General features: G+C 36.0%; 1 protein-coding gene across 1 annotated transcript in view; it reads right to left on the bottom strand.

Annotated features, from left to right (window-relative positions):
* Positions 1–1,457: 1,457 nt before the first annotated feature.
* The window catches only part of ADGRG7 (adhesion G protein-coupled receptor G7), a 71,048-nt gene continuing 59,685 nt past the window's right edge, over positions 1,458–12,820 (bottom strand). The window contains 1 exon segment of the mRNA XM_060098802.1: positions 1,458–1,718. Within this exon segment, the coding sequence (XP_059954785.1) occupies positions 1,458–1,718 (261 nt within the window).

Here is a 12,820-nt window from a genome sequence, read left to right as displayed (position 1 = left end):
CAGGGGAATAGCAATGTCCACCTGACTTAGCTTCCACAGTATGTGTGTGGAGCTTGTGCATTTATGGTGGAGCCATTCCAGGAACATTATGTGAAATTTTGGTTGCTCTACCCCCCAAAGTGCTGAAAAAAGTACAAAGAAAACTAAAACCACGAAGGGAACACAAATATTTCACCCTCAGGCTAAATGCGTCTCTTTGGTGATTTTTTTTTCACATTTAAAGTGGCCTTTACTTAAGGTTTATTTTAATCTGAATATAAATTCCAGGATATAGAGTAAGTCAACCACATCTTGTAATTTTCCCAAAGTCAAGCCCCTATCTAGGGATGGCACTATAACACCACTAAAGACACTAACCTCTGAGAATTGCTTTACTTCTATATTCTCTTCCTTTTACTTTTTTCCATTATCCTGTAAGGTCTCAATTATACTACAGATGAAATATGCTCTTGGCTCGCCTAGAAATCTAAGTCATTTACAACCATTTCTATAAAAAAAAAAACACATGTTCTTTAGAGCGTGGTAAGAAGAGTATGCCACAGCTCACATGACATTTGTTAATCCCTTAGTTCAGTGCACTCACAGCAGCTGCCTAGTTTATGACAAAATAGAGCACAGCAATTCGAAGACTCTATCTCCTAAGTCCAGTGGGAGTGCTCCCCAAACCAGTGGAGGTCATTTTTTATTTAGGAAGCCATTAATAATTTAAGTGTTTGAAACTCCATGAGCGGCTTGATCTTTAAAAAGCCATAAGGGGTGATTGTGACTAACTTTTCATTTTTTGAGCCTCACTGTCATTTCATCAATAAAAGGGTAGATATATCAAGAACTGGAAGGAAATATTCAGAGGCTTTAGCAATGAGCTAATTTTTCTATGTCTCACTTCCCATTTCTCGTGGGGTCAATTCCTCTGGTCATAAAATATACTTTTTTAACAGAAAGAAAAATACACTTTCCAGAGGTTAAATTGGTGCAAAATTCTTAATTGGAAATAAGAGTATAAGCACATACAAATTTAAAATATTCACAGATCAAAAGTATGATACATACAAGCTACTCCTTTCAGTGTTCACCAAGAGTCATTTTGTTCTGGAGGGTAAATTTTTCTCCTCATGTCTTTTTTAGTAAACAGTAAAAGAATTTTTTAGGTTCTATATTTTTATCAAACTTTGTCACATAGACTTTATGATGTACGGAGCAATGATAATCCTGAATTATCTTGAAAGCTGAGTGGCATTCTTCACTTCATTGGAGTAAGAATCTATTGAATAACAGAAAAACTACCAAATCCACTATCCCTGATGATAATAAACAACAGGTTTTACCTGATTCTTAACCTTAAGCAAAATATACTGAGGGAGACTTAGAGAAGACTGGGTAATAAAGGAAGGAAATAGAAAAAGTGAAACACATGAGTTGAATAAAAAGAGGACCACAAAAGGTAACAGTTTTACTGTCTACGTGCTTGGGTTTTCTTGGTCACTTTCAGATGATGCCATTTCCTTGGTAAGTATAGATGGCTCCAGCAGCCAAAAGCATTCATTTAGGGCTGGTAATGACCTAAGCATGTTATACATCCTTACACGCAGCCTCAGTGGGGTCACTGATGGCAGCACTTTCACCCTCCCAGCAGTTAACGACAATGACTTCAACACTTCGGAAGCTTTACTCTGGAAGATTTTTGTTCTGACAGTGTGGAGAATAAAAATTTGCAATCCCTGGCAGACAGAATAAAAGTTTAATATTAGATAAGTCTTGAGATACAGAATAAGGGAAGAAATTGTATTTCACCCTGCCACCCACCCTTCTTCATGTACAGGAACCTGAGTTTACCAGTCAACAGCTGCTGTGTACTTTTTTTGTCTAAGAGAGTTAGGGCAATATTCTTCTCATATCTGAAGTGCTATACATAAGTAGTAGAGTTAAGAGACCTGATTTCAGGTCCCCATTTGCCACATGTTGGCTGTGCAACTGGGAGACTTTTTTTCCTCCTGACATCAACCAATTCTGACACCAACTGGGTGTCCTACAATTTAATTAAATTCTGACACTAACTACTCAGAGTTCGTGTCAGACCCTACAGGTGAAGGGCTCAGTCCCACAAGACTGCCCTCACTAGTGGTGCCAGTAACAAGTATTAGGAGTATTAGGTCCCCGGGCTATCCACACTTCTGTCCAACGTGCCGACTGCCTCCCCACTTCAGGTTTGATAATTTGCTGGAGAGACTCACAGAACTCACTCAGGAAAGAGTTTTACTTACTATTACTTGTTTATTATAAAGGGTACAACTCAGAAACAGCCAAACAGAAGAGATTACAGTGCAGGAGCATGGAGCTTCCATGCCCTCTCTGAGTGTTACCCTCCCAGCACTTTCACCTGTTCACCAACATGCAAGCTCTCCAAACCCCTTCTTTTAGGGGTTTTTATAAAGGTTTCATTACATAGTTGTGATTGATTAAATCATTAGCTGCTGGTAAATGCCTCAATATCCAACCCCTCTCCCATTCCTGGAGATTGTGGAGTGGGCTAGAAGTTCCAAGCTTCTAATCAAGCCTTGGTCTTTCTGGTGACCGACCAGCCTCCATACTGAAGCAGTCTGGGGGCCTCAGCAACTGGTCATCTTATTAGCATGCAAAAAACACTCATCACTCCGGGGAGTCCAAGGATTAAAGGAACAGTGTGCCAGGAACTGAGGGCAAAGACCAAATACTAATTTTTTAGTATACCACAGTAACTTTGCTCTTTTTCTGATGTCTATGATCTTTGATTTCCTAATGGGGCAGATTGACTATGGGTTACCTAATTCTTCTTACAGTTCTAACATTCTATGATTCTACATTTCTTGGAGTTTTGGTAAAATAACTAGAAGTTTGGTATATTTAAGGACAAAAAAAATTTTTAAGGACTTCTACTCATTGCTTTTCTGTACGTTACATATGAAGACCAGATGTGCACAAGTAATTAGCCCACAAAAGACTGAACACTATTTTCTATACATTTTTTAAATGTATAGAACCACTTATTGCAGTCCTATTAATACCAGACACTTGCTTTTCCTTCAATCTTCGTCATTTAATCTTTCACATTTAGTCCTAACTTCAATCCTATAAAATAAGCTTCATTACCCCATGTTACAGATAAGGAAACTATAGCTCAGATAAATTAAGTAAGTTGCCTAAAATTATCCAACCAGTATTCAGTAGAGTCTGGAATTAAACTGTATGTTTGGCTCCAAAACTCCTCTATCCAATACACTACTCTGTCTCTTGCTTGTAACTGTAATAGAAAGATCATGTAAAGTGTATTACAGCATCTAAAAAACCCTGATAATTCCTCATTAATATCCTTTGTGGAAAACCAGATTAAATAATACCTGCTGTTGAGTTGAGAATATTGTGCCAATCTTCATTTCTTGATTTTGACAATGTTATACAAATCTTATTGGGAAAAGCTGATCAAAGAGTACATGGGAACTCTGTACTATCTTTGCAACTTCTTGTGTAAGACTATTTCAAAATGAAAAAGTTATTTCAAAAAAAAAATCCATGGATGTCTCCCAGATTGGCATCTATTAGGCTCCAAGCCTTAAAAGGATTATTTCTAGAATCATATCCTATGAATACCGTTACAGACTTCTGGTGCTATGGTTCGATAACTCTGAGAGTTTGACTAATAAAATCAATATATATTGGCAAGGGATAGACTAGTTCTTTGGCCAAAAGCAGGAAGATTAACTTGATTAGGGTATCTACTCCCCTGAAGAAGGCCTTGACGACATAAGGAAGTTTTCAATGGGACATGGGTTTCAGGAGAACAAAAGTGGCTACTGGCCATCCTGATTGTTCAAGGGAGAGAAATTTGTTTTGGAGACATGAAAAATCTGGTCCCTAGAGAAGCATTCTCTTTGTGGAGTACACTATTTCACCTGGATTTTCCAAACTTTAAACTCTAAGGTAAAGATAAGACTGGATAGAATTTCTGGTTGTACAATAATTAGGAAAAAACCTAGACCATGGAGAATCCATAAAGCTACCGTCCCGAGGGACTCTGTCTGAATGGACTCCCAATATTTCCGTGCTCCCTAAAATCCCAAAGATGTTATCTGAAAAGACAAAACCTATGGGTCAAATGAATTCTCACTAGCACAAAGATCAAACTATACCTTTTAAGTAGTATCTGTAGTACTTAGTAAATGTTTATTAGAATTATAGATTATTCTAAATCTAGAAGGAGCCTTCCAGGTGAACTAAGCTAGTTGTTCCTATTCTTTAGTATACATAACAATCACCTGAAGATTCCTAGCTCTTAGCCCACAGGTTCTGACTGAGTTGGTAAGGGGTGAGGCCCAGGAATCAGCATTTTAACACATTATGTAAATTCTGATGTAGGCAATATTCAAGCTCACTTTGTAAAGCACTGTGTTAATGTTAACAGCCCCCCTTCATTTTCTATTTTACATGCCTCACTCAGAAAGGATGTGTGACTTTCCTAAAATCATATGAATAATTAATTGTAGAGCTGGAAGACAGCTTAAATCTCCTGCCTTTTAGTCCAGTACTCCTGCCACATGGCCACCTTCAATTTTGCCATAAAGTATTAACATTTTGTAACAAGCCTCTATTTTGTAATATGCCTCTCCCGTGCATGGAGGAGAGAAGATCCTTGCCTAGACCTTCTTTTAGATACTTTTCTAAATTACTGGTCATTCTAGGTGACAAATCCGTGACTCAGCTGGCAATCCCAGACTAAGCTTACACTACTTATTGCCCTTCAGGGGAGTTTCCATTGGGTGTGGCAAACAGTAAAGGTCTGCCTTATATCCATTCAAATTTGGTGGCAGGCACACTTCTATTGTTTAATGGAGTTATTCTCAAAAAGCACTGGAGAGGGCTGCCTGGGATAGAGGGTGAGATCCTACACCCATTAAACCTGGTGGTAGCAATTCAGATAGTCAAGCAGCTCCCCACACTGCACTCTACAGGCTCTCCATCATTGTGGTCGAGCCAAAATGACTTAATGCCCTCCCAAATGATTTCCATTTGGTATCAGACTTCCCTCCTCAATGATACTTGACCAGAGCCAGAAACAACCAACACTGAGACAATCATCAAATGCTATAGTTTTTTCACAAAATATTAGAGAAGTATAGCCCATCCCAGTATCAAACTAGATGTTATCTACTGTGAAAGATACACACAAGTATGTCTCTTACACTAGAGAACTGATAATCTAGTTGAAGAGATGAGATTTGTACCCATAAAAAGTTAATTTTTGAGTACAAGGAAAAAAGGGACAAATGAACTTACAAAACTACAATAATTCTATTGTATTTTATAACAAATTTATTTATTTAGTTCATAGTTGAATTAATAAATCTAGAATTAAAAACCTTCATTTTAGGGACTTCCCTGGCAGTCCAGTGGTTAAGACTGTGCTTCCAGTGCAGGGGGTGAGGGTTTGATCCCTGGTTGGGGAACAAGATCTCACATTCCACATAGTAAGCCCAATAAGTAAATAAATAAATACCTTCATTTTAAGGGATTAAAGCCTGTAAGTGAATAATCTATGTGGATTGTACCAATGTCACTTTCCTGGGTTTTATTTATTTATTTTTTTGTAGGAAAATATCTTTCATTTTTATTTATTTACTTTTTTTGCTATTATAATTTTTTTAATAGATCTATTATAGTTATATAAGGTCTTATCACTGGAAGAGCTGGGTGAAGCCTACACAGGAACTCTCTGTACTATTTTTATAACTTCTTATGAGTTCAAAATTATTTCAAAAAATATTCTTATGGGTGATATAAGAGTGGGAAGGGCTTCCCGGGTGGCGCAGTGGTTGAGAGTCCGCCTGCCGATGCAGGGCACACGGGTTCGTGCCCCGGTCCAGGAAGATCCCACATGCCACGGAGCGGCTGGGCCCGTGAGCCATGGCCGCTGAGCCTGCGCGTCCGGAGCCTGTGCTCCACAACGGGAGAGGTCACAACAGTAAGAGGCTCGTGTACTGCCAAAAAAAAAAAAAAGAGTGGGAAGAACCAAAAAAAAAAATTCTGACCTTTCTCAGCCTTTTTTCCACAACATAAAATCTCATTAAGTTTATAGAATTTCAATGAAAGAAAGATTATTGCCAAGAATTAAATGCCAAGCTAATCTGGGGTTCATGTGCCATGGTACCTAAAGAAAAATTATCAGCTAGGGAAGTCCTCACTAATATGTACTAACTATCTTTTAAACAATTACTCCAAAATATGCTATCATTAATGAGAAATTCATTAAAATTAAGAAGTCAAAATAACATGACAATCTAAAAAAGAAGACTGGCAAAAGGCATTGAAACTATTTAAGTATAAGAAAATGCAGTTAGTACAATTATCAAACAAAATCCAACTATTATAAATATTTCTTGAAAGAAAATAATGTAGACAGTATAATTTAACAACAATAAATAATTGTATGATAAATTTCAAATTTTACCAATAAAACCAGGAGACAAGAAGCAGCTAAACTGTGTTCATTTTACTATCTTTAAAAGGGAGGAATCCTATATATAAAATAGATAACTAATAAGGACCTACTGTATAGCACAGGGAACTCTACTCAATATTCTGTAATAACCTATATGTAAAGAATCTAAAAAAGAATGAATATATGTATATGTATAACTGATTCACTTTGCTGTACACCTGAAACTAACACATTGTTGTAAATCAACTATACTCCAATTTTTTTAAAAAAGGGGGGAGGAATCAATACATATTGTTTTACTTTGGAAGTTGAAAATTGTATCTTATAAATTGTATTAATGTTTAATAAACAAAAATAATAATGGGATGAAAATATTCTAATTGGAGAAGGTTAAATAAAATAAAATATAATTCAATGGCACAACATATAAAAAAGGAAGAAATCATGGATACATGTAAAAAAAAGAAAATAAGATGACAAAATAAGATCAAACATACCAGTTTTGATAACCAGTATTTAGCTATATAGATAAAAGTTTAACTTTTTAAATAAAATAGAAAAACAATGAGAAAATGATTTTAAAAACACAATCTGGGGACTCCCCTGGTGGCTAAGTGGTTAAGAATCCACCTGCCAATGCAGGGGACACAGGTTCGAGCCCTAGTCTGGGAAGATCCCACATGCTGTGAAGCAACTAAGCCCGTGCACCACAACTACTGAGCCTGAGCTCTAGAGCCCAGGAGCCACAACTACTTAGCCCATGTACCATAGCTACTGAAGCCTGTGCACCTAGAGCCTGTGCTCTGCAACAAGAGAAGCCACCACAATGAGAAGCCCAAATACCGCAATGAAAAGTAGCCCCCGCTCGCCACAACTAGAGAAAGCCCGTGCGCAGCCACAAAGACCCAACGCAGAGAAAAATAAATAAATATATAAATAAAATCTATTAAAAAAATACAATCTAAATATATGAGATCTAAAAAAAGGTAAGTCAAAAACAAAGTGACGCAGAAAGGTTAATGACAAAAGAACTAACACAGGTTAGATAAGATTGCATAAAAGCAAATTAGAAGTTGCTACATTAATATATGGAAAATTAGATTTCAAGATAAAATAGGACTGAGAGTGACTTGTTATATTGATGAAAGTTATCATGCACCAGAAATATACAACATCCATGAATTTTTAGAAACATGATAATACAGCATTAATTTGTATAAAGACAAATAGTTAAACAGAAGAAAAACTGGTAGAAAAGTGTAAAAGGGAATTTTACATGCCTTTCTCTGGCTTTGATGAACAAGTTAAAGGTAAATAAGATTTTACAAAAGATAACTTGAAAACTATATCCCCTTGAAAAAGTTCATATGTGACATATAAAAATATTGTCAGAAGATAATCTCAGTAAATATTAAATTAGAAAATTTTTTTATACTAATAACAATCTATGTAGAATTTTAGGAATTATCCCTTTGCTTTCAGGGTTAGAGGTCTGGAGCTTAAGAAGCAAGCTCTCACTAAGGAGTGTCTTTTCTTGACTCATGTAGGTGGTCCAGTGATCACATTTGTTCACACAAATGATCCTGGTGCAGGGTGCGTAGTTTAGAAGAAGGGTACTTTCCACTGTCGTTAGGAATGTAAATTGGCGCAGACACTGTGGAACACAGTATGGAGCTTCCTCAAAAAAATTAAATATACAACTACCATATTATCTAGCAATTCCACTTGTGGGCATACAACCAAAGAAAAGAAAAACATTAATCCAAAAAGATACAGGCACCCCAATGTTCATAACAGTATTATTTACAATAGCCAAGATATGGAAGCAACCTAAGTGTCCATCAACAGATGAATGGATGAAAAATCGAAGGATATCTCCCATAACTTTAAAAGAAAAAAAAATGAAGATGTGGTATGTATGTACAATGGAATACTACTCAGCCATGAGAAGAATGAAATTTTGCCACTTGCAACAACATGGATAGACTTGGAGGGTATTATGCTTAGTGAAATAAGTCAGACTGAGAAAGACAAACACTGTATGATATCACTTATGTGTGGAATCTAAAACATAAAACAAACTAGTGAATGTAACAAAAAAGAAACAGACTCACAGATACAGAGAACAAACTAGTGGTTACCAGTGAGGAGAAGGAAGAGGGGAGGGGCAAAATAAAGGTAGGGGATTAAGAGGTACAAGCTACTATGTATAAAATAAATAAGCTACAAGAATGTATTGTACAGGGCTTCCCTGGTGGCGCAGTGGTTAAGAGTCCGCCTACCGATGCAGGGGACGCGGGTTTGTGCCCCGGTCCGGGAAGATCCCACATGCCGCGGAGCAGCTGGGCCTATGAGCCATGGCCATTGAGCCTGAGCATCCAGAGCCTGTGCTCCACAACGGGGGAGGCCACAACAGTGAGAGGCCCACGTACCGAAAAAAAAAAAGAATATAATGTACAACACAGGGAATATTTTATAAGAACTATAATCTTTAAAAATTGTGAATCACTATATCATATACCTGAAACTTACACAATACTGTAAATCAACTATACCTGAATTTTAAAAAAAAAGATAAATTAAAAAAGAAGGGTACTTTAATTATATTGAAGTATAATTCACTCTGCCAACTCAGAAAAAATGGAACTCTATATACAGAGGGAAAAGTCCTTGTAATATTTTTCATCATAGTAAAAGGCAATGTTCACTATGGGAAGAGGGATATAATAAGAAGCACAGAGAGAAATTCCTGATTTCAAGGTTAAGTCTTTCAATAATGCCTCCTTGTTTTATCTTAAACTTTTGACATTCCCCATGTATAATACACAAATACAAAAGAATAAAAACAAAAATCTTGTGAGGTCAAACAGAAATTTTATTTTCATCTACCATTTTGGTTCATCTATATGATTATTTTTGCCATGATGAAAATCAGAAGGTGACCATAATCCTTAGCCTAAATGTTGAGCTTCTCTCACAGTAGATACTCCCAAGATGTTAACAGAATGGTTTCCAAAGAAAAAAAGAATATAAATCTTCAATTCAGATTTTTTTAAACAAAGTATGAATGAAATTTTAAAAAAGATTTATTATTAAATATATTCTTGAGATAAGTCTCAAGAAATAAAAGTATCTTCAGTCCTATGTACGACTTATGTCACAAAAACAACTTTATATGGTTCTGCTCCTATCAAATCAACCCTCTTGCAGATAAAAACTATAAACTCTGGACAAAATATTTTTAAAAACCTATATGAAGACATTGGAGGACAAGCAAAAGCAGTCAGAAACTGGAAGGGGAATCTACACTTAAGAAAAAGCGAGTTCCACTGGGTAGGTTTCCATATTTTGTTTTGTGCTTAATATCTTTTAGCCTGAAGTCACACCATAATCACCCCAGGCAGGATGAGTAAACCTGGAGTCTTATTAGGTTGAAAAAACAGAAGACAGAATTTAGGGCAGCCACAGCAGCTGGAAAGTAAGTAACAGTATGGATATGAATATCCAGGAGAAGACAGAGAGGTGGAGCTCCAGAGTCTGTTTATAAACTCTGCCCAAATCTCTGATTAACCTCTGAATTATAAATGGTTGGGATGGACTCCAAGAAGCACAGGTAAAAACACTAAACAGAGATTTCAGCTGCCCACCCTAGGGAGAGATAGAGTTTTCAATTTTAGTCCAGCTAAGTTAATCGTATGGCAACTCCACTCTTGGTAGGAATATAGCAGAATGCAGAGTTGCTACGGTGTAGGATCTATAATGCTCTGGAAATAATTGAAATAACCAAACATATGAAAAAACAGAAAAACATGGCCCATACTAAAGAAAAAAAGCAATCAATGGAGAATGACCAAAATGACCCAGATGTTAAATTTAGCAATCAAGAAATCTAAATTACTATTACAACATGCTTACAGATGTATTCATAGAGTACAAAAGAAAATGTACTCACAATGAGCCAAAAATAAGGAAATGTAAGCAAAATATACTATAAAATATAAAAAAACAAAAATTTGTAAACTAAAAAAGTACAATATCTGAAATAAAAATCACTGGATAGGCTCAATAGCAAACTGAAGATGACTAAAGAAAAAAATCAGTGTCCTTGGAGACAGATCACCAGGATGATCCAGTCTGATGAATAGCAAGGAGAAAGAATGAGAAAGAATGAACAGAGCTCAGGAACCTGCAGAACAATATTAAATTAACTAACATGTACTCAGAGTCCCAGAAAGAGAGAAGAGAGAGAATGGGACACAAAAACTATTTGAAAAATAATGGCTGAAAATTTCTCAAATTTGATGAAAGACATAAATTAATAGATTCAAGAGGGCTTTCCTGGTGGCGCAGTGGTTGAGAGTCCACCTGCCGATGCAGGGGACGCGGGTTCGTGCCCCGATCCGGGAGGATCCTGCATGCCGCGGAGCGGCTGGGCCCATGGGCCATGGCCGCTGGGCCTGCGTGTCTGGAGCCTGTGCTCCGCAACGGGAGAGGCCACGGCAGTGAGAGGCCCGCGTACCGCAAAAAAAAAAAAAAAAAAAAAAATAGATTCAAGAAGCTCAGCAATCCCAAGCAGAATAAATGCAAAATATAAAATAAAATAATATCTGGGCACATTATAGTCAAAATGATAAAAGTCAAAAATAAAAGGAAAACCCTGAAAATAACCAGAGGAAAGTAACACATTATATAAAAGTAGGAAAAATAATGCAAAACATTGAAGATGTCTCATTAGAAACTGGAGCCAGTTTGTTAAATTACTTCTTCATAGTGCTAAAAGGAAAAAAAAAAAAACTCTGTCAAGTCATAATTTTATATCCAGTGAAAATGTCTCTCAACAATGAAAGCTAAATAAAGACATTTTTAGGTAAGAGAAAACTGAAAGAATTTTTCACCAGAAGATATATTACTAAGAAATTCTAAAGGAAAGTTTTCAGCCTGAAGGGAAACAAAATCACATGGAAATTCAGATCTTCAAGAAGGGATTAAGAACAAGCAAAAACAATAACACTGCATTGTGGGGTTTATAATGTATGCACATGTAGTATATCAGACAACTATAACATAAAGGAAGGAAGAATAACATGTAAGCTTATACTGTTACAAGAGTCTTAGATTTTAGTGGAAGTGGAAAATATTAACTCTGTTGAGTATGGAAAGTTAAGAATGTATAATGTATCCCTAAATCAACAAAAAATATGCTGGGATATTGCTTAATAACCAACATATAAATTAAAATGGTACTACTAAATTTACCCAAAAGTAGGCAGGAAAAGAGGAACAAAGGAATAAAAAATGGAGTGGCAACAGAAAGCAAATAGTAAAATGACAGACATAAATTCACACATATTAATAATTACATTAGCTCAAACAGACTAAACACTCAAAAGACAGAGATTGCTAGGACTGATAAAAGACCCATCTACTTGCTGTCTGTAAGATACATACTTTAAATATAAAGGCACAGATAGGTTGAAAGTGAATGGATGAAAAAATATGTATCATGTAACCAATAGGCATAAGAAGGCCAGATATCAGATAAAGTAGACTTCATGACAAAGAGCATTAATCAGAGTTAAGGAGGGACATTTCCAAATGATAAAGGATCAATTCATTCAAAGACATAATAATCATAAATGTCTATGCATCTAATAGCAGAACCTCAACACATGTGATGTAAAATTGACAGAATTAAGGAGAGAATAAACAAATTCACAATCACAGTTGGAGATTTTAGCATTCCTTTTTCAGCAGTTGAGAGAACCAAAAATGTTGGTAAGAAAATCTGTACAGTATTAACAATCACTTTGATCCTATTGACATTTTTAGAACACTATACCCGACAACTACAGAATACCATTCTTTTCCAAGTTAAATGTTTTGTTCACCAAGATAGACCAAATGCTTGTTAGTCCATAAAATCAGTCTCATTAAATTTAAAAGAATTAAAAGAAAAAAATTCAGACACAACTTACCAAGACTGAATCAGGATGTAATAGAAAATCTAAATGGAGCAATAATGAACAAGGAGATCGAATCAGTAATTTAAAATCTCACAACACATAAAAACCCAGAACAAGATGGCTTCACAGGTGAGCTATACCAAACATTTAAAGAATGAATACCAAACCTTCTCAAACTCTCCCAAAAAAAGTGAAGATGAAGGAACACTTGCAAACTCTTTACAGGGCCAGCATCACCCTAATACTGAAGCCAGATAAGGACACTACAAGAAAAGAAAATTACAAGTCATATTCCTGATGACCATAGACGCAAAATCCTCAACAAAATATTAGCAAACTGAATTCAAAAATACATTAAAAGGATCATACACCATGATCAAATGGGACT

The sequence above is a fragment of the Mesoplodon densirostris genome, chromosome 5, assembly GCF_025265405.1.
Source record: "Mesoplodon densirostris isolate mMesDen1 chromosome 5, mMesDen1 primary haplotype, whole genome shotgun sequence".
NCBI classification, from domain to species: domain Eukaryota; kingdom Metazoa; phylum Chordata; class Mammalia; order Artiodactyla; family Ziphiidae; genus Mesoplodon; species Mesoplodon densirostris.
The sequence above is the reverse complement of the archived record's forward strand: the minus strand, read 5'-3'. Positions and strand labels throughout refer to the sequence as shown.